The 20,264-nt window shown below is 39.5% G+C and overlaps 1 protein-coding gene across 1 annotated transcript; it reads right to left on the minus strand.

Annotated features, from left to right (window-relative positions):
- Positions 1–302: 302 nt before the first annotated feature.
- Poglut1 (protein O-glucosyltransferase 1) lies at positions 303–19,977 on the minus strand. The gene is made up of 11 exons (XM_076867711.2): positions 19,810–19,977; positions 18,987–19,077; positions 17,348–17,491; positions 13,624–13,759; positions 11,196–11,317; positions 7,476–7,535; positions 6,052–6,151; positions 3,691–3,749; positions 2,357–2,524; positions 1,397–1,453; positions 303–726 (listed from the first exon to the last, which is right to left on the minus strand). Exons 1-11 carry the CDS (start codon positions 19,892–19,894, stop codon positions 570–572), a joined length of 1,179 nt encoding a protein of 392 aa, XP_076723826.1. The 5' UTR covers positions 19,895–19,977; the 3' UTR covers positions 303–569.
- Between the last annotated feature and the right edge of the window lie 287 nt (positions 19,978–20,264).

Genomic DNA, 20,264 nt, shown 5'->3' on the forward strand with positions numbered 1-20,264 from the left:
TTATGCTTTTACAAAACAGAACTCCTATATCATTGCATAGCACAGCTGCTGCTTCCTTGAACTTTCAGAAAATGATCCCCAGGATTTTTCACAAATCCCATAGGGTTTCTACATTAAAATAAAGCAACAGTTATCAAGTCTAGAATAATATCAGAACTGCAGAAATGAGTTGTACTAGTTCCAAGTGCTCAATTTTATGTTCCAAAAAAATGGAACAAAGTGCATCTCTCCTGGACACAGTCATTTTCACAGTGATGAACATATACATGTAGATGATCTGAGGCACATGCTGTGATTGATCATAAGAAAATGAAAGTAGAATCAATTCAAAATCCACATTTCATGATTCCAGGTCCTTATTCAGCCAGAGTTGAACTACTTCACATCTCTGTATTACACATATTTTAGATTTTTCTTAAGAGTAGCTCTGGGTGCAGCATGATAAGGAAAATCAGATGTTTGGCTTGATAAAAGGTGTTCAAGGTATAGGTGCCACACTCATAGTAAGCTTCTTACCACAGGATAGCAGATCTGCTGCCACAGGGAGGATTCTTGTCCTATGATGAATACTACAGTTCAGTTTTCAAAATTCTGGGAACAATCTGGTCATAGCCTTTCCTTCTTGTTACATTATAGGACAGGAATTTAGAGTATTCAGTTAAGAGGTTTTCCCAGTAACAGGTGATGTCTTCCATCTGCAAGTGGTCTAAAATAAACTGGCTTCCCCTAGAGGAAAGATTAACAAGAATATTTTGAAACACAGAACTTAATAATAGCCTACATGTTAATAAGCTATCTTATGCCAAAACTTGTTCAGAGTACTTTACATGAATTTAATTAATTTGATCCTCAGAATCAACCCTGTAGCCATCATATCTATATATATTTGCATTTATCAATACAACATAACATTTTCCCCCCTAAAAACAAACACATTAATAGCTGGTGATCACAGCTAGGCAAAATGGTTCATGCCTATAATTCCAGCAACTCAGGAGGCCAAGGCAGGCTCTAAAAGTTTGAGGCCAGCCTTGGCAGCTTGGTGAGACCCTGCCTCAAAAAAGAAAAAAAGAGCTTGGAATGTAGCTTGGTGATAAATTGCCCCTGGGTTCAATTCCCAGGCCTGGGGGAAAAAAAGGAAAGAAAAAGAAAAAAGTCACTGATCATAAAAAGTACTTATTGAAATATCTTAAAGATTCCAATCTATTTCTATAAAGTTTGGGGCATATTAGTGTATGGATATGTTTTCCCCCTCCTCTGGAGAGTTTTACCTCTGAATTATCTCTATACGATAAGGCTGATATACAGATATCATATGGCGATAATATTCGGATAACATTAGCTATGGCAAAATGGGGATGATAAAGTAAGAGAAGGGAAAACGAAAAGAATTTACCTTTCAGCAATTTCTTGAGCTATATCATCATTTGCCTTTACAAATTGCAACAGCTCCCTAAAAGAAAAATAATTATTTGAACTCAAAATGTACAGCAAACTTATTAGTACCAAGTCAGAAAAATCATAGCTTGATCTCTAGATATGTGGATAGTGGAATATTTCTTTAAAGCAAGCCCACATACATATAAAAGGCAGCCTATTATAGATTTGGGACATAATTGAGAAAAAACAGAAATGTTCACAGATATAAATAAGAAATCAAAAGTGAAAACTTCCAACCTGTCTCCAAATTCTTCTTCTAGTCCCTAAGAGATAGAAGTGGGTCCACATTTCTGGCCCTTCTCCAATCTCATTCCATCAAGAGAAAATTTGCCTAAGCTTCACTGGGGTCAATTCTCATGCTATATCTGAAACAATGTTGATAATATAACAAGATCAAATATCCCTATCTTTAGCTTTTGAGAGATTAGAGCTTTTTTTACTTTGTACTGTCTACATGTTATACATTGGAACCAGGATTAAAGCACTTTTCAAATTTAAATCCCACTTACAGCATTCTTAGACACTATAACCACTATACAATATATGCAAACCAAATAAGAGATGGGAAAAAGCTTTTACTAGAAAAATTCATCAAGGGTAAATTCCTTATGCCAAGCATAGTGATGCACACCTGTAATCCCAGTGACTCAGAAGGTTAAGACAGGAGGATCGCAAGTTTGAAAGATAGCCCCAGCAACTTAGTGACACCCTGTCTCAAAATAAATAAATTTTAAAAAGGGGCTAGAGATGTAACTCAGTGGTGAAGTACCCCTTGGTTCAATTCCCAGGACCAAGAGATAAAAATAGAAGAGTAAATGCCTTGTAATCCCAGTGACTTGGGAGTCTGAGAGAGGAGGATCACAAGTTTGAGGCCAGCCTTGGCAACTTAGAAGCAAATGATAGGATAGCTGCTTACTGGACATTGGAGAGGTCTGTTTTGACTGGGATATAGTGAACCCACGGCTTCAGTTGTGGATAGAAGAATTCTAGCCACTCATCACCAACATGGAAAACAAGTGAACCACAGAGGAAGAGGTGTTTGAACCGGAAACTTGCAGCTACGCCTCGAAAATTAAACAGATACCTACGGGGGAAAAAAAAGCAAAATATATTTGATACTCTTTATGCCTGCTGCCACAAATATGACCTTTTTCTTGTTCCCTCCTTCCCTTTTCTCCTTTTATGATTCTCTCCTTTCCCTTTTCATTTTCAGTTTTCAAGAACACATTATTAGTATGTCCCTGTAAGGTTTCCACAAACAGCCTGCTTTTCCAGGCTTGGGACTACAGGTTGCTCTGAGAATATCAGGGTACGGGAAAAGGGGGAATACCTTCTCCAGACAGAGCTAGATAAGTTCAGAAGCTCGGCTGCTGGGTGGAAAGAATATAGGTTCAGAAGGGATTTTGAATACCTTTGAATGTAGATTTTGGACATATCTGAGAAAATACAGAAATGTTCAATGATACAATCAAAAATCAAGAGTGAAAAAAAAATCACACGCTTCTCTGTATGGGTATAATATCTCTATAGTCATGACCCTCAAAGTCCTATTTTTCCTTCAGTATACCCCCTCTGGTCAAAGGCACTCCCTGTTTCCTGGATAGTACCCTGAAGTTTAGGGAGAAGAACAAGTCTACCCTAATCCATCTTCAAAGAAACACTCCTTGGAAAACTGCTGTCACAGAATATAACACTTTCTTCTCAGCACTTCTCACACCTGCACTCCTGTCTCCAACCAGAGTTGCTCTTACACTATAGTTATCCTTGAGCATATAACCAGCATTTTTACCTTTGAGTCCCCCAGTTATCCTCCTCTGAGCCTTTACTTGTTCAACTAATATCTAGTCCTAGAATTTCATTATATTAGTGATTGATTAGTTGGTTGATTGCAGTGCTGGGAACCCAGGGCCTCACGCATGGTAAGTACATACTCTATCACTGAGCTTCATCACCAACCCCTCAATATATTTATTACCCTGATAAATATTCAATCTAATGTCAACTTTTGGATCAGAGGGATATGGAGAGGTAAACCCATCACTTTAACTAACAGCAAGTTCTCTGGAAGCAGGAAACATGTTTCATTCCTCTCTACAGTCCCGCGTAGGACTCAGGTCAGTGCACATAGGCCCTCAGTAAAAGGCAGCTAAATGAATCAATGCTAGATATTAGTATTACAATTCTTACCCAAAGTAAAGCTGTTTCAAAAGAAAAATGGAAACCAAAAGTCAGGAGTTTTAGAAGTCTTACTTGTATTTGCAGTGATCCACAAGATGGACATCCTTAGCAGCTGGCTTTCCCAAGGTATCCTTTATGTGAAAGGGAAGTTATTAGTATTAGTAGGAATAGCACTTATGGGCAACCAATGTGCAACAAGCATTGTAAAACATTTCTTCAACATAATCTCACTTAAGCCTCATAATAAACATACTCAGGAGGTATTATTAGCTCATTAAACAGATGAGGAAGCTAAGGTTTAAAGGAGTTGGGAGACTTGCTCAGGATCACTGGCCCTAAGTAGAAATGCTAAGGTTTTAATCATGGCCTGTAGCACATTTCACTCTGTAAATTACACACACAGAAGATCACAAGCAATGGCTAGTAGACTTAGGGATATAGTCCATACACAAATATTTGGGGGCATGGAATATATTTTTAAATAAATATTCAAACTGACTGGACATGGCAGTGCATGCCTATAATCTCAGATATTCAGGAGGCAGAGGGAGAAACATCCCAAGTTTGAGGTCAGCTTGGGCAACTTTGTGATCATTTGTCTCAAAATAAAATTTTTAAAAGGCTTGGGGAATTAGCTCAGTGGTAGAGTGCCCCTAGAATCATCCCAAATACCACAAAAATAATTTAAAAAAAAAAATGAAACCATTTATAGTGGCAGGATACTTCTCGAAAAATCCAGATCTCCAATTTCTCTTAGGAAAAAATAAGTAAAAAGGAGTATCTGGCAAACCGGACTCCCACTCCCACTTGGCAGCAATCAAATGGAGCTGTTAGTGCTCTCTCTGACTCCTTTACATCACCTGCTGGCCTTTCAGGGAATTTGATTTAGGACCCCTATGTACATTCCACCCTCCTTAGAAGATAGTAAAATGAACGAGGGCAATAAGTCTGTGTGCTTTTGCTGCCCCCCACAGTAGATGCTAACAAACTGTGTGCAGAATACATTCTTTCATATTTTTATTATTTGACCAGATTTCTTAAATTCATTAGTTCCTATTATTTGAAACTATATCAGATTGCCAGAGGTGGTAACCTATTCCTGTAATCCCAGCTATTAAGGAAATAGAAGCAAGAGGATTGCAAATTGGAGGCCAATCTGGGTAATTTAGCAAGACTCAATACCAAGAAAAAAAAGGGGGGGCAGGGGGTGGACTGGGGATGTAGTTCAGGGGTACAACACCCCTGGGTTCAATTCCCAGTACTGAAAGAGAGAGAGAGAAAAAGAAACTGTGTCAAATAATATATAACATCTTGAATACATTTGATTTTTCCTTAAGAAGTTTCAATTTTATTTATTTATTTTTGGTATTAGGGATTTAACCAGGAGGCAATTAACCTCTGAGCCACATCTCCAGCCTTTTTATTTTTTATTTTGAGACAGGGGTTCAAAAAGTTGCTGAGGCTGACTTCAAACTTTCAATCTTCCTGCCTTAGCCTCTGAGTCACTGGGATTACAGGTGTATGCCATGACACCTGGCCCATTCAATCTTTTTCTCAGAGCATCTTCATATAGTATATGGAAATTTCAAGTGAGAAAATAATAGGATTTTCAGATCTTTAATTAAGGCAAGAAGTCATAGTTAAGAGGACATAGATGGACTCTAAACTAATAAAGTCCCAATGTCTGGCTTTGCCTTAGAATTATTTGGGAAATTTTAAAGAAATGAAGATCCCTAGACTCCCAAAGAATTTGATTCATTTGACTCATTGTTTAGGCCCTCTGGTTATAGTATAGTCACAGTAGCTAATCACTGGTTTAAACCAAGGGTTGGGAAACCTCAGCTGACAGCCCAAATCCAACCCACTATTTGGCTTTGTAGAACCCAGGGACTAAACATTTTTACATTTTCAAGTGGTTGGAAAAAAACAAAAGAAAAATATTTTATGTGTCAGCTGTAGTGTTACACATCTATAATCCCAGCAATTTGGCAGGCTGAGGCACAAGGATCATAATTTTGAGTTCAGCCTCAGCAATTTAGCAAGACTTTATCTCATTATAAAAAATAAAAAAGGTTGGGATTGTAGCTCAGTGGTAGAGTATCCTGCCACAGAGGTGAATAATAAGAACAGAAACCATATGATCTATGAAACTCAAAATATTTGCTATCTGGTCTTTTGCATAAGAAACTTCCAAACTCTGGTTTAAACCTTTAAAGTAGTGTAATATAATTATGCTAGGAATAATTTGGCCAGAAAAGCAAGGTGGGTTTGAAAAAGAAGAATTTATAGATATGCTAATATTGGTTCATGAAAGTTTCCTCTACATCATCTCACCACTGAGAGGAAACCTAATCTCAAATTCTACCCAGTCGTCAATGTTCTTTAGGTGAGCACATTCACTGCTATAGTTTTATTCAGATGACTGCTAATTACTTTCATAGATTTCCAGGCCTGGTTTTTGGTATACTCTGCATCAACAAGTTTTGGATTTTTCCGAGATAGAAGGATGAGAGGATCCCGTTCTGGATTTGTCCTATAAAAGAAACACAAGACATAAAACTATGTGCCATGGACCATAATACTGTCCCCCATATCTCAAAGGTAAGCAATTTTAGAACCCATGCAAAGGGTGTCTGCACAGATGGATAATTCACTGGTTTCTGTGACGGTAGGGAAGGGCATTCTAAGTACTGCAGCACCTATGTGGTCCAGGCTGTCCCCACTTTATCCTTTAGGGATAGGAAGTATTTGGCCCTTCTTTGCTTACATCTGGTCTTTAAGGACATGCTGTTCTGGTCACTACAGCTACTTCCCAGGGAATGACTTCCGTTTCAGGAAGGTTCTCATAGCCTCTATAATTACTAGTATTTAGAACTATGTAACTAGGTAATCACCACTCACCAAAATAGCTACATGACTTTTGTTCTGTCGGCTCTATAAAGTCCAGGGCTTATGTAGTTTTTTGTTTGTAGACTGTATGTAGAAAAAGTGTTAGTTATGGTACAGGTAGCAGAGGGGCTTGACATATGAGGGGGTCATGGATTCCCTGAGAATCTGAAAAATCACATATCTCTATATAATTTTAAGGAAGTCCTAAAATTCTTGGAGCCCAGATACAGTCTCCAAGTGAAGATTCTGTGTTCTCAAGAGCTGAGAACCAGAGAAATTGGTAAGAGACAGTAAGCAGTGGATAGTGGGCCCATCTGCATACTGAAGTCCACTTCCAAAGCAAGGAGGAGAGTGGCTAGAATATGATCTCTGATACACACCACATACGATACAAAACCTTTCTCCCTTCATGGTCTTCCCTATCGTCTGCATCACAGATATTTACTGTGTATCTATGTGCCAGTTACTGTTCTTGGCATTGGAGATATGGAGCTGAACAAAGCTCCCTTTTCCATTTCTCTCTTCTCTCTACTTCCTTCTCCATTTTCCCCAGCCTCAGTCTATGTTATTAAACACTGTTTGGCAGCCACATGGTCTGATGAAAAGGTAGTAGGGAGACTTGACTCCTGCTCTTCATTAACCAGCAGAGTGATAGTGGCTACTCCTAGGAAACTGCAAACAAGAATACATTCATCTTCTTTTCAACATCATATAATCAGTGTCCAACACAGCCTTAGCACTCTAAAAATATCTGTTGAATGACTACTGGAGGAACTTTACTTCTTTGAATTTCAGTTAAATGAAGAGTGATTTGGGCAAATAATCCTCAATCTAAGATTCTAGGCTTTTACATTTATTTTTTAGTTATTTTAGCTTTCCCCTTTCCCTTGGGATCATGCCCTCAAGATTACTTATATATCACACACTGCTAGGAGCAATTTTTATAAGAGATTAGAAAATATAATCACCTTGATCCTCGAAAATATGCTGTGGAATTTTTCTTACTCCATGGCCACTGTGCTGCTGACCTAAAAACACAGATTTTGATTAGTTTCTGTGCTTTTTTTCTCAACTCTATAAGGATATGTTTTAACCATGTCTAAAAATTAGTTCAGGGCTTTATATTTTTAAATAAATCTGATCAAGGGTACTCAAAAGAAAAATCTCACTGGACATGGTAGCACACATCTGTAATTCCAGCAGTTCAGGAGGCTGAGGCAGGAGGATCACAAGCTCAAGGACAGCCTCAGCAACTTATGGAGGCCCTAAGCAACTTAGCAAGACCCTGTCTCAAAATAAAAAATTTAAAAAAGGACTGGAGATGTAGCTTAGGGGTTAAGCACCCTGAATTCAATCCCTGGTAACAAAAATAAAACAAAAACAAAAAACAAAAACAAAACAAAAGATAAAGAAAAGAGAAAAACTCCTGAATGATATTACCATCCCGTTTTTTATCATTTCACTCTTCTGGAGGGGCTCCCCAGGAATATCTACATGTCTACTGCCCTGTTAATAAGTAACAACATTAACTTGGTGGGAAAAAAAAGCTCCCAAACTCTGAATGGCACGTTGGGGGATGTTTGACACAATGAGGATTTACTCTCTACTTTAACAATGCTATTGATAGAATTAATGTGAAGAAAACTGAGAAGAACATTAGAAATTGAATGAAAGGGAATTCACTCCCTGACTTCATGTTTTGGAGGTGTAGGTGTCAACAGATTTACTGACATTTGCAAAGCACCCTGGTATTATTACAGCTGTATGAAATGCTCTAGAAAGATAAAGTTCCTGAAACTCAGGTTTCAGTACACATTAGCATGACCAGCCTTCCTTGCTGAAATTGCTACTCAGCTGCATCATTTCTGACTTTGTTCATAGGAACTGTCCTTGCACAGAAGACTGCGGTACTTATCTCTGAAAAAGGAGAGGAAGGCTGAGTGAATGGGGGATTGGTGAACTATATTATAGGAATGGAGGAACACAGGATGTAGGTTCTTTTCTGATACCTAGTATCATAGAATTCACTTTTGCTCAGCTGAGAGCATTTCTCCTTATTTCACAGGCCCTCAGACCTCTAACCTCAGCTAATCTGGCTCGTTTTCTAACCCTTTCTTTTTTCTTTTCTTCCTTTTCTTTGGGGGGGGGAGTGGGGGGGGTGGCATTAGCAATTGAGCCCAGGGACACTCTACTACTAAGTAATATTCCCAAATCCCCAATCCTTTTCTTTTCTTTTGACACCAGGATTTAATCCAGGGGTGCTTAACCATCCCCAGTCCTTTTTTTACTTTTTATTTTGAGACAGGATCTTGCTAAATTGCTTAGGGTCTCACTAAGTTACTGTGGCTGGCCTCAAACCTGTGATGCTCCTACTTCACCCTCCTGAGTCACATGGTGGCATGTGCCACCATGTCCAGCTTCTCCTCTAGCTCTTTCTTGCTAGATCACCTTTATCTGATCCTCCAGTTCAATGCCAGAACTATCTCTTGTTTCTCCTCATACTTCTTCCCATCAAAATATGAACATCATAGCACTAGATTTTTTTTATTGTGAAAAAATGACAGGTTCATTATATTAAATTCTAACTGAAAAAGATAAAAGTAAAAATTCATTTGCACTCTCTACCCACAGGTAAGAATATAATGTTCTAGTGAAGAATTTCTTTTCAATCATACTTCTCTATATCAATGCTTTTCTTTCTCTTGCAGAGCTGCGGATTGAATGCAAGATCTTGTATGTTAGGTAAATCCTCAACCACTGAGCCACACCTGTTATTTGGAGTGATTTTATTTTTCCATCCTTACTCAGGGCCCACAGACATTTCTGATTATTACAACTGGAAGATTACTAGTGGCATTTAGTGAGTAGAGGCAAGAGATGCTGCTGAACATCCTATAAGGAATAGGACAGCTTCCCATAACAAAGAATTAAATTATCAAGTCCAAAATGTGAATAGTGTCAAGACTGATAAACCTTACTTTGTATAACAAGTCATTCCATATATGATAAAATAATTATATAACCAAATTGCAGTTTTTTATTCTGCAATTTCTTTAGACATATATATATATATATATATATATAAATATATGATCAATAATTATATAACCAACACTTATACTTCCTATGTCCTGGATACTGTTTTATGTATATGCTTTATGTATATCAAATCATTCCCACAACCTTATAACATGAGTTTAATTAACTAATTGTAGTACTGGGGATCAAACCCAGGGGCACTCTACCACTGTGCTACAACCTTTTTGTTTTTTTTTTTTTGAAACAAGTTCTCCCTAAATTGCCCAAGCTGGCCTTGAATTAAACCGGGATTATAAGCTGGGTGCAACTGCACCCAGTTAAAGTGGGTTTTATTATCCCTTTTTTACAGGCGAGCACCTTGAGAGGAGCAACTTGATCAGAGTCACACAGATAATCAGGACCAAGATTTGAATCCAGAGTCCTGGTTTTTAACTCCTTTTTCTACCCTGCCTTTCCATTCATTCATAGTATTCCATTTTAGAATCAAGACATAATTCATGTCATCCCTTGAATTCAGGAGTGCTTAATCACTGAGCCACATCCCCAGCCCTTTTTTATATTTTATTTAGAGACAGGGTCTCACTCAGTTGTTTAGGACCTCACTAAATTGCTGAGGCCGGCTTTGAACTTGCTATCCTCCTGCCTCAGCATCCCCAGCTGCTGGGATTATAGGCATGTGCAACCATACCCAACGGTTAGTTTCCAACTTTTCGCTCTAAGAAACATATGAGAAAACATCCTAGTATGTACATCTTTGCACACTTGTCATATTAGTTCCTCAGGAACTTATGCTAGCTGGGCATGGTGGTACACGCCCGTAATCCCTAGGACTTGAGAGGCTGAGGCAGAATGATTGCAAGTTCAAAGCCAGCCTTGGCAATTAAATGAGACCCTGTCTCAAAATTTTTAAAAAGGGCCAGGGATGTAGATTAGTGGTATAGTATCCCTTTGTTCAATCCCCAGTACTGCAAAAATAAATAAACAAAACATAATAAAATAAAAAACAAAGAAAAGGAAAAAAGCACCAACACTGAATCATTATTACTGTGAAATGTAGCTGGGTAAGGAATAAAGGAATACCTATGGCTTGGATGATGAGATCATCTAAAAACCAAAACCACGGAAGGAAGATATCAACAGGCCAAAGTATGTTTAAGTCATGAACAGAGAGGATCTGGAATAAGCTTGCACTAGGATAACATAGTTATCCTACAGGATAACTATGCTCCCACATACCTGCCTAAATTATCAAGTACATTTATACTCTTCCAAATATTTTCTGTGTTCTCCCATTACAATATGTTTATTCACTTTCTCTTATTATGAAAGTAATTTGCTCTTGAGATCTTTAAAGTACAGAAATATTTTAAAAGAAAATAAAAGGGTCCTGTAATCTCTCCCACAGAGGCACTGCTGGCAGTTTAGGATAGATTCTTCTGCAATTTCTTTAGACGTGTATATTTTTATATGTACACAAAATTGCTTTTGCTATGAACAGTCTTATTTTCAACTTAAAAGTCTATCTTTTTAAAGTAAAAAACTTAGTTATACTATACTGTTTATAGCCATGTGTCACTACACTCAGCTCTACTGCTTATTTCAACGAAACCCACAAAGAGAACAATACAAAGCCTTTCTAAAGGACCTACCTTACTAGATCTTCTCTGAAGAGGTCCCACCGTCCAAGACCAGTAGGATAAATTGGCCAAACAGCGGGTCCCCCTTCCCAAAATGTCCAAGCGGGATACATGATATCATGGTACTCGGATGTCTTCAACAGAAACAGAAAGGCCATTCTAAGTAAGTCTTGGAACAGAGCAAGAAGAAGCAAACTGCATTCATGACATGAGATATAGACAAAGGCCCCGCTGTAGTGTCCATTTGCCAAAGATACATTTCCCCTAGTCTGCAAGGTCCACACTCTAGACATTACAAGGCAAAAGTGACCATGGGTTAAAATCCACAGGATCACCATAGCCCAGAATTTAGAATAATATTAAAGGTCAACTTTTTCAGTTCTCCAAACTTCTGTTTTTTGTAGAGGAGATATACATACTGTTAAGATTTTATTTTAAGGAAATAATCTACCCACTTCTCTCATCATTTTACTGCTATTACATTTGGAGTTTTCACGGCCTTACCAGTTCTTTGTTATTTTCCAGTGGGTCCTTTGAGAGCAAAAACCAGGAAATACAGTACAATGATTAAGAGTGTGGGCTCTTGGGACAGATTGTGAGAGTTTGAATGCAGCCTCAACCGCTTTATAACTCTAGGCGAATTACTTAATCTCTCTCTGCCTCAATTTTTTCACCATTGTATTGTGAAAATATTATCAATAATACTCTCTATTTTCAGGCTGATTTTGAATACAAAGTGTCTTAATACAAGCTTAGGGCAGTGTCCAGCACTTAGAAAGTATTTAATAAGTGTTGGCTGGTGGTTCCTGACACAGTTAAGCTCACATGGTTGGACAGTAAATCCTCAGCTATTTATTCACTGATCAGGGTGAGAAGTACCAATGGGCAGATAAGAGTATAATTCACACATCTTCCGAAGAAAGTTTGAAACCACCTGTTATTTTTCTTAACAATATTTTTTTAGTTGTAGATGGACACATATCTTTATTTATTTATTTTTTATGTGGTGTTGAGGATCAAAGCCAGCACTTCACACATGCTAGGCAAGTGGTCTACTACTTAGCTATAACTCCAGCCCTTCATTTGTTACTTCTTATGATTTCTCTGTTAATATCTGGTCACTGATAAACCTCTAACAACTATTTATGCATTGGGATTACATGTGCAATATGCTGTTTAACTTCTCTTAAATACTTAAAAATATTAAGTAATTCATCAAGCACTTCCACATAACAGCTATTCAATGGAAGCTACATAATTAACTACAAAGTTAACATATTAAAATCCCTCCCTTTGAAACTACGAATCGGGTTTTAAAAAATAGAAGGGAGGAAAGATAAAAGGAAAGTTAGTATACTGATGGTCATACTTTATTATCCACAGAAATAACAGATAAAAATAATAGACACCAAGTCCTTACTGACTTACATGGGAGCCTCTATCTGTTCTTCTTGAAGAGTTTCACGACAAACAATGAGACCAAGCACTTTTGAGAAATGAGGCTAAACCATGGACAATGCAATACAAAATGTGGCCTCAGCCCACTTGCAACACAGGAAATAAATAAGTCTAGAGAGAAAGTAAACTGTGATAAAGAAAAAAAAGTGAGAATAAAAGGTCCTTCTGCTTTGGAAAAACCAAGTCAGAGATGATGTTCCTTTTTAAAAATCCATGGGGTTTTCCTAAATCCACTTTCCACTCTTCCCCCATATTATTATTTATTTATTTTATACTGGGGATTCAACACAGGGGATACTTTACCTGTGAGCTACATCTGCAGTCCTTTTTTGTTTTTTATTTTGAGATAGAGTCTCACTAAATTGCTGAGGATCTCGCTACAGTGCTGAGGCTGGTCTCAAACCTGTGGTTCTCCTGCTTTAGCCTCCCAAGTGGCTGGAATTATAAGCATGTGCCACTGTGCCCTGCTTTTTTTTGGCGGGGGTGGGAGGTGGGGGCAGGAGGTGGTGGCACTAGAGATTGAACCCAAAGTTACTCTACCATTGAACTACATCCTCAACCCTTCTTTGCTTTTGAGACAGGATCTCACAAAGTTGCCAAGGTTGGCCTTGATCTTGAGATTCTCCTGCCTCAGCTTCCCATGTCACTGGGATTACAGGGATGTGCCACCACGCCTGGCTCTCTGTAAGATTTCTGAGCCCTACTTCCAATGCCCTGTAGTTTCCTCAGGCCTCTTACTCCCTAGCCTCCATCTCTAGCACACAGACATGTAAGCAATCTTACATTATTTATGGATCCTCAACTTCATCTTCTCTGTCTTATTGCTCAACCACTGTGAACTTACGGGGACAGAGAACCCTCTCCTGGACCTCAGGGGTCATCTTTACTATTACCTACTAGACTCTGCCATAAGACGATGATCTTTTCTCATATTCTAAAGGAACACCCTCCACCCCTCCCTTATGGCTCTTTTTGTGCTTACCTTACTGAAGGAGAAGACTGGGATGACAGGCTCCATCCATTTAGGAACCTGAGGATAGTCTCGTACATTGATTACCATCTCCATGTCAGGGAGGTGCCCAATAACTTCCAAAATAAAGTGCTCAACACCACTACATCTGTCAGTGAGAAAAACTACAGTCACCAGAGTAGTATCTGCAGAGTCTAGGATAAAGGGTCCCAGTCATACTTCAAAATAAGACAAGCCAGTGTTCAGATCATTAGCCTACAGCAAAGTGTCCTGAAAACAATGCTGCTTCTTCTTCTTTTTTTTTTTTTTTTAATATTTTTAAAGTTATTGACGGACTTTATTTTACTTATTTACATGCAGTGCTGAGAATCAAACTCATTGCCTCAAACATGCTAGGCAAGCGCTCTACCGCTGAGAAACAACCCCAGACTGCTGAAAGCAATGCTTCTGAAGTACTTTACAAAGTTATATTGTGTAAATTATCATCCCTAGCTAAGCTATTCCAGCTTACAACACGTAATAAAATTTTCCAAATAAATAATATCTTTGAAGGGAATATGATTGCAACTTCTACTACTTTTCCTCTATTCATTCCCAGATTTTTCTTTATTTCCCTTTTATGAATTAGTTAACTATTAGGAAAGGTACAGATTCTGATAGGAACTGGAAGAGCTAATATTCTAATTGTGTTCCTGAGCTTTGCTTCTCACAAAGGCACTGCTATAATTTGAATCTGGAAGGCCCCACAAAGGCCCATGTGCTAAACGCTTGGTCCTCAACTTGGCTCTATTGGGAGTTAGTGGAAAATTAAGAGAATTATACAAAGTGGATACAGTGAGAGGTTTTAGGTCTTTGGGAGGTGTGCTGGAATACCATATCCATCTCTCTCTCTCTCTCTCTCTCTCTTTGCTTCCCAGACACATTAAGGCAAACTATTTGCTCCACCACACACTCTCTGCCATGATACACTGTCTTGCTACAGGCCCAAAAGCAATGGGGCCAACTGATTATGAACTGAAATCTCTGAAATATAATATATTTAAGAGAGAGCAGCCTCCATTAAAGAAAGGGACACACCATTCTTTTCTCTTTTTAAGTTAATTTTCTCAGGTATTCTATTACAGTCATGAAAAACTAACACGGACACCATGTTATTTCCATCACAATTGTCATAGTTTATGGGGAGAGAAAATCTCTCCTCATTAACTTCAACTTAAATACAGAACACTATTAAAATTAAGTTTTTTTAAGTCAGAAAGAAGTGTTTGCATAATCACAAAGGCTGTAACATTACTTCCTGACTGAACTGTCTCAGGAATCCACAGAGGATTTCTTTAAAGAAAGAGGAGACACACAGACTGTTTAGTTTGTTTCTGCCCTATCCTTCAAGGTCCTGAACAGCACCACACTAGGGTAGCACTCCAAGCATTGATCAAAATTTTCTGACCACATGGAAATGACTGATTTAAGATAATTTTATATATAAGGAGATGACTACAAAAAAATACCAATAGTTCAAAAACATAGGTAAAGATGCTCAATAGTACTAAAAATAAAATGTCATCCCCCCATTATGTACAACTATAATGCACCAATTTTAAAAAGTGGGGAAAGAAAATAAAATGTGACCTGGATGCAATGGCATATGCTTGTAATCCCAGTGAATTGGAAATTGAGGCAAGAGGATCACAAATTTGAGGCTAACCTCAGTAAGTTGGTGAGACCCTGTCCCAAAATAAAAAATAAAAAGGGTTGGGGATGTGACTCAGTAGTAGAGTGCCTCTGGGTTCAATACCTAGTACTGCAAAATAAAAGAAAGAAATGTCAAAAAATACATGCTGATTTTACCAATCAGATTGGCAAAGATCAAAAAGTCTAGTACATAATGTTGGTAAGGCTACAAGGTTTATTCAGAGAATGTGAAACAAGGACAGCAGAAATACAACAGGTATCGCCATCTATCTATGCTGGCGACCTAACGCCGGGTTCACAAAATCTGACTATTCCAATAACTTAAGAAAATGGTGAAGAAAGCATGCAAACACACAGAGGCCCCTTTTCAAAATCCAGGGACGGCTCTGTGACCTTAGGGGTCCTGAAAGCAATGCTTATAAAGTACTTTACAAAGTTAGGATAAAGTACTATCCTAACTTTTATATTGTATAAATTATTATCCCTACAGAGCCACTGGAAGTCTTTATTCTTATATAGGGTACATAAAAGGCGATGTTCCATGGAACATTCTATCCACAAAAGGGCAAAGAGGTAGGATTAGAAGGAACAGGTGGGTGTAATACAGTCCAATTGGATGACACCCACTCCTGGAGCAACATCTTCCTTATCTGAGTGGAGGTAAAGCCCAATGTATAGCAGGGTGCAATAACTCTTCAGTACCCCTTTACTCAGGACTTAAAGGTATGCACATAGCTTCTGTCCAGAATGGCTCCTGACAATCAAGAACAACTTCTCTGAAGGACAATTTATTTTTTATTTTTCATGATTTTAAAAACACATGAATTGACTTAGTTATTCCACTTCTAAAAACTTAGCTTACATATATATTTATAGAAATGCTCCAAGGTATAAGTACAAGAATATCCACTGCCGTGCTATTTCTGGTAGCCAAATATCACAGGGACAGGAGTATGGTGAGAAATAATTTAAATGCTCACTGGCGGGCTGGGGATGTGGCTCAAGCGATAGCGCGCTCGCCTGGCATGCGTGCGGCCCAGGTTCGATTCTCAGCACCACATACAAACAAAGATGTTGTGTCCGCCGAAAACTAAAAAATAAATATTAAAATTCTCTCTCTCTCTCTCTTTCTCTCCATCTCTCACTCTCTCTCTTTAAAAAAAATAAATAAATAAATAAATAAATGCTCACTGGCAGAGGTCCCAATAAAGAAATCCATATATTAGATCATTATACAGCAGTGAAATGGTGAGCTGTTCTCTCGGTACCTGGTCCATAATAGACATTCAATAAATACCTATATTTTTCTTCCTACTTCAGCCAAGCTCACCCCTGCTAGGTTCCATCAGCCTGTGTCCTGCAGCTACTCTAGCCAGGGACAGAAGAGACGAAAGGGCAAGGACAGTTTAGCCAATATATCCAGTGATGTGCCCAAACCTCATAAAGAGAGAGGAGATAGACTTCAACAGAGGAGCTGGAAGCTGAGCATGGTAATGTATGCCTGTAATCCCAATGATTCAGGAGGCTGAGGCAGGAGGATCTCAAGTTTGAGGCCAGCCTCAGCAACTTAGCAAGGCCCTAAGCATCTTAGCAAAGCTCTGTCTCAAAATAATATAGAAATAAAAAAGGCTGGGGCTGGGATGTGGCTCAAGTGGTAGCCCACTCGCCTGGCATGTGTGCGGCCTGGGTTCGATCCTCAGCACCACATACAAACAAAGATGTTGTGTCCGCCGAGAACTAAAAAAAAAATAAATAAATATTAAAATTCTCTCTCTCTCTCAAAAAAAAAAAAAAGGCTGAGGATGTAGCTCAGTGGTAAAATGCCCTGAGTTCAATCCCTAGTACAAATAAAAAAAAAAAAAAGGAGCCGGCAAGAAAAATTTTCAGACATGTGAAAGAGCTTATCAACTCACCCATGGTAGCAGTCTTCTGGAAATGTAAGGAGGGATTCACTTGTCAGGACCCTGAATGGGCTTCTAAAAGCAGTATCAAGTAGGCCTATGTGTAATAAGGTCAGAAGATGCATCTACCTCGTAACTCTTACCTTGAGGGAAACATGCAGTCATATTCTCGGTATAATTTGTTCTTAATGATCTGATAATGGGTCCCTAGCTTTCGTCTGACTACTTCTGCCATCATCTTCTTGGAGATTCCTCCTCGGAAAGGAATCAGATCCTCTTCTATAACACTGGAAAGGAGTAAGAATTGTCAAGGAAAGCAGGCTAGAAGCAGTACCATTCTATGAACTTCCCAAATGAATTTACATTTAGTACTAGAGAACACAGTAAACTGAGAAAAAAGAGGGGTCAGAGACCGGAGAGTAGTTCAGAGGTAGCTCACTTGCTTAGCAAGTATGAAGCTCTGCATTTCATTCCTAAGCACCTTTAAAAAAAAAAAAAAAAAAAGCAATGAGCAAGAATGAGCAACTCTCTTCTCCAGAAGTACCATGGGTAATCAAAAAACATCAAACCTGCAGGGCATGGTGGCACAGCAATCTGGGAAGGCTGAGGCAGGATGAGCACAAGTTTAAGACCACTCTCAGCAACTTAATAAAACCCTGTCTCAAAATAAAACTTTTTAAAAGGCAGGGGGTGGGGGAAGGGCATTGGGGATGTAGAAGTAAATTGCTTCTGGATTCAATCATCAGTTGGGGGCAGGCATCAAACACAACAAAAGTACAAAAAGTTTAGAGTCAAGTAAATGTCTCTTCTTCTTCCCTCTATCTGCACTGCTTCTTCCTTGTAAATTCATAGTCCTCTGTTTATGTCATGTCCAAGTCCTCCCAGCCACTGCAGACCTACTGACATATATCATTTTGTCTGGACACCCACAAAAATTATGGTTCATGTTTCACAGTCTAACAGTCTATCCCCCACCCTGCCCATACACATGCTCTAAAAACCTGACAGAAAATAAACTATTTTGTATCTCCCTGGAAGCTCAGTACATAGTAAGTTTGCAATAAGTATCAGCTGAATATTTGAGGAGTCAGAATAATACAATGAGAAGTCGCCCTGCTGATGACCAATCTGAGATCCAAAGAAATTAAATGTCTCTTTTAATGTAGTTATCTTTCTACCATACCAAGTTCCAGTCCTAATTTGCACACATTAAAGGTAACCAACAGGAAACTAATGATTGGATTCATTGATAAATATGTGCATTCTTTCAACAGTTTTTATCGAGTGCACTTACTGAGGTGCAACAAAAAATAAGACACAGACCCAGAAATCAAGAAATTTTCAATCCATGGGATGAAATCATGATTCATGATTTCCACAGGATGTTCCACAGGATGAAGTAATGCTGAGACCACAGGGCCCATTCCAGAGCCAGGGCATTTGCACTCCTTAGAATGAAAGAGAACTATCTCAGTCATCCTTTCTGCTCTGAATATACGTTTGGTCTCTGACTATTGCAACCAAAGTCTCTCAAGGATTTTTATTTTGTTCCTTACCAGGGATTGAACCCAGGGGTGCTCAACCACTATGCTACATCCCCAGCCGTTTTTATTTTTTAAATTTTGAGACAAGAGTCTGGCTAAGTTGGTCTGGAACAAGTTCTCATTCTGTCTCACCTACCAAGTCGCTGGGAATACAGGTATACACCACTCCCACCCAGCTCTCAGTAGGGTACAACCTTCTGACAAGAATTCAACTCAAAAGTCACATCAAAGAACTCACCCATGGTAGCAGCTGCAGTTTTGACTTGAACATGGTTCATAATTCTCCAAAGACCTGTTAATTTGGTCAATAAATATTTTCCACTTTGAACCTTCAAAAAGTGAAATGAGAGTCAATTAAATATCTCTGAGCATTTTTTTTTTTTTTTTTTTTTTTTTTTTTTTTGCTTTCAGTAAGCAGACAGGGCCAACAAAAGATCAACACTTTCAGAAATCCCCTTCCTATCCCATTCTTTGAAACAAAGCACCAGGAAGGATTCTGTAATTCGCCAGAGCTTTAGTCAGATCTGCTCCTTTATGGGGCCATTAGGAGTCCAAGAAATTGGAAAACCCACGAGGTTAATGCTCAGCCTTCATTCAGAAGGCTATGGATAAACTGAATGGGACAGAGACTCTGATCTTCTAATCAAATTGAGTCCGATAAAAAAGGCTCAATCAAAAGTCATGGACATTAACCTTCCCTTCATCCCTTCTGACAACACACACACACACACACACACACACACACACTCACACAGCCCACCCACCCGCTTCTCCCAGTGGGTTCTAAGGAGGTACAGAACAGCCGAGCGCGGGTGATACCTCCTGAGCGGGAAGAGGGGTTTCCCTCTCCTCGCTATCACCGAGCATTCGGGGATGGGTTGCCCGCCAGGGTCCTGGGCAGAAGCAGAGCCCCAGACACCCTCTCTCTCCACTTCAAGACGCCGGTGGCCGCTGCCCAACTCTGCGCTACAGCGGCCATAGCATCCTCCAGGACGCCTGCCACGGGGGGAGCGCCTCCAGGCCCGAGCCCAGCCGCAGACTCGGCCCTGCCGGGAGCCCACCTGACTCCTTCTGGCGGCCCTGCACTGGGAGCAGGAGTAGCAACAGCAGCCAGAGCCGAAGCCGAGCGCTGATCTGCCGCTCCATCGCCGGCCGACCCGCTGCTGACTCCCTGCCGCCCCGCCCCGCACAAAGATGGCGACCGGCTCCGCAACCCGGAGATGCGCGGGCTGCCCCGCACAGAGGGGGCCCCCGCGCGCGCCCGGGCGCAGGCCTGCGGAGATGCCAGCTGGAAACCAGGCGCCCGCACGCCGGCGGGCAAGTACCTCCAACAACGTCAATTCCTTCCATTCTCCAGCATATTACAAATATTCTTTACAGCCAGAAAACTTAAGATCGCAGAGTACTTTGCTCCTACAGCTTCGCAGTCAGTGGCACAACCAAGTCTTGTCGTTGAGCCTAGGCTTGATCTTTCCACAATATCAAACTGCTTCTTATTAAATAGCCTAGATTTGTT

Source organism: Callospermophilus lateralis, chromosome 10 (assembly GCF_048772815.1).
Source record: "Callospermophilus lateralis isolate mCalLat2 chromosome 10, mCalLat2.hap1, whole genome shotgun sequence".
Classification (NCBI taxonomy): domain Eukaryota; kingdom Metazoa; phylum Chordata; class Mammalia; order Rodentia; family Sciuridae; genus Callospermophilus; species Callospermophilus lateralis.

Excerpts from the sequence above, each read along its gene's own strand:
- Poglut1 (XM_076867711.2), bottom strand. The coding sequence starts at position 19,894 with ATGGAGCGGCAGATCAGCGCTCGGCTTCGGCTCTGGCTGCTGTTGCTA. Across the intron at positions 6,152-7,475 it reads GCATATTTTCGAGGATCAAG|GACAAATCCAGAACGGGATC; the intron begins GTGATTATATTT and ends TTTCTTTTATAG. Across the intron at positions 727-1,396 it reads GCTCAAGAAATTGCTGAAAG|GGGAAGCCAGTTTATTTTAG; the intron begins GTAAATTCTTTT and ends TCTTTCCTCTAG.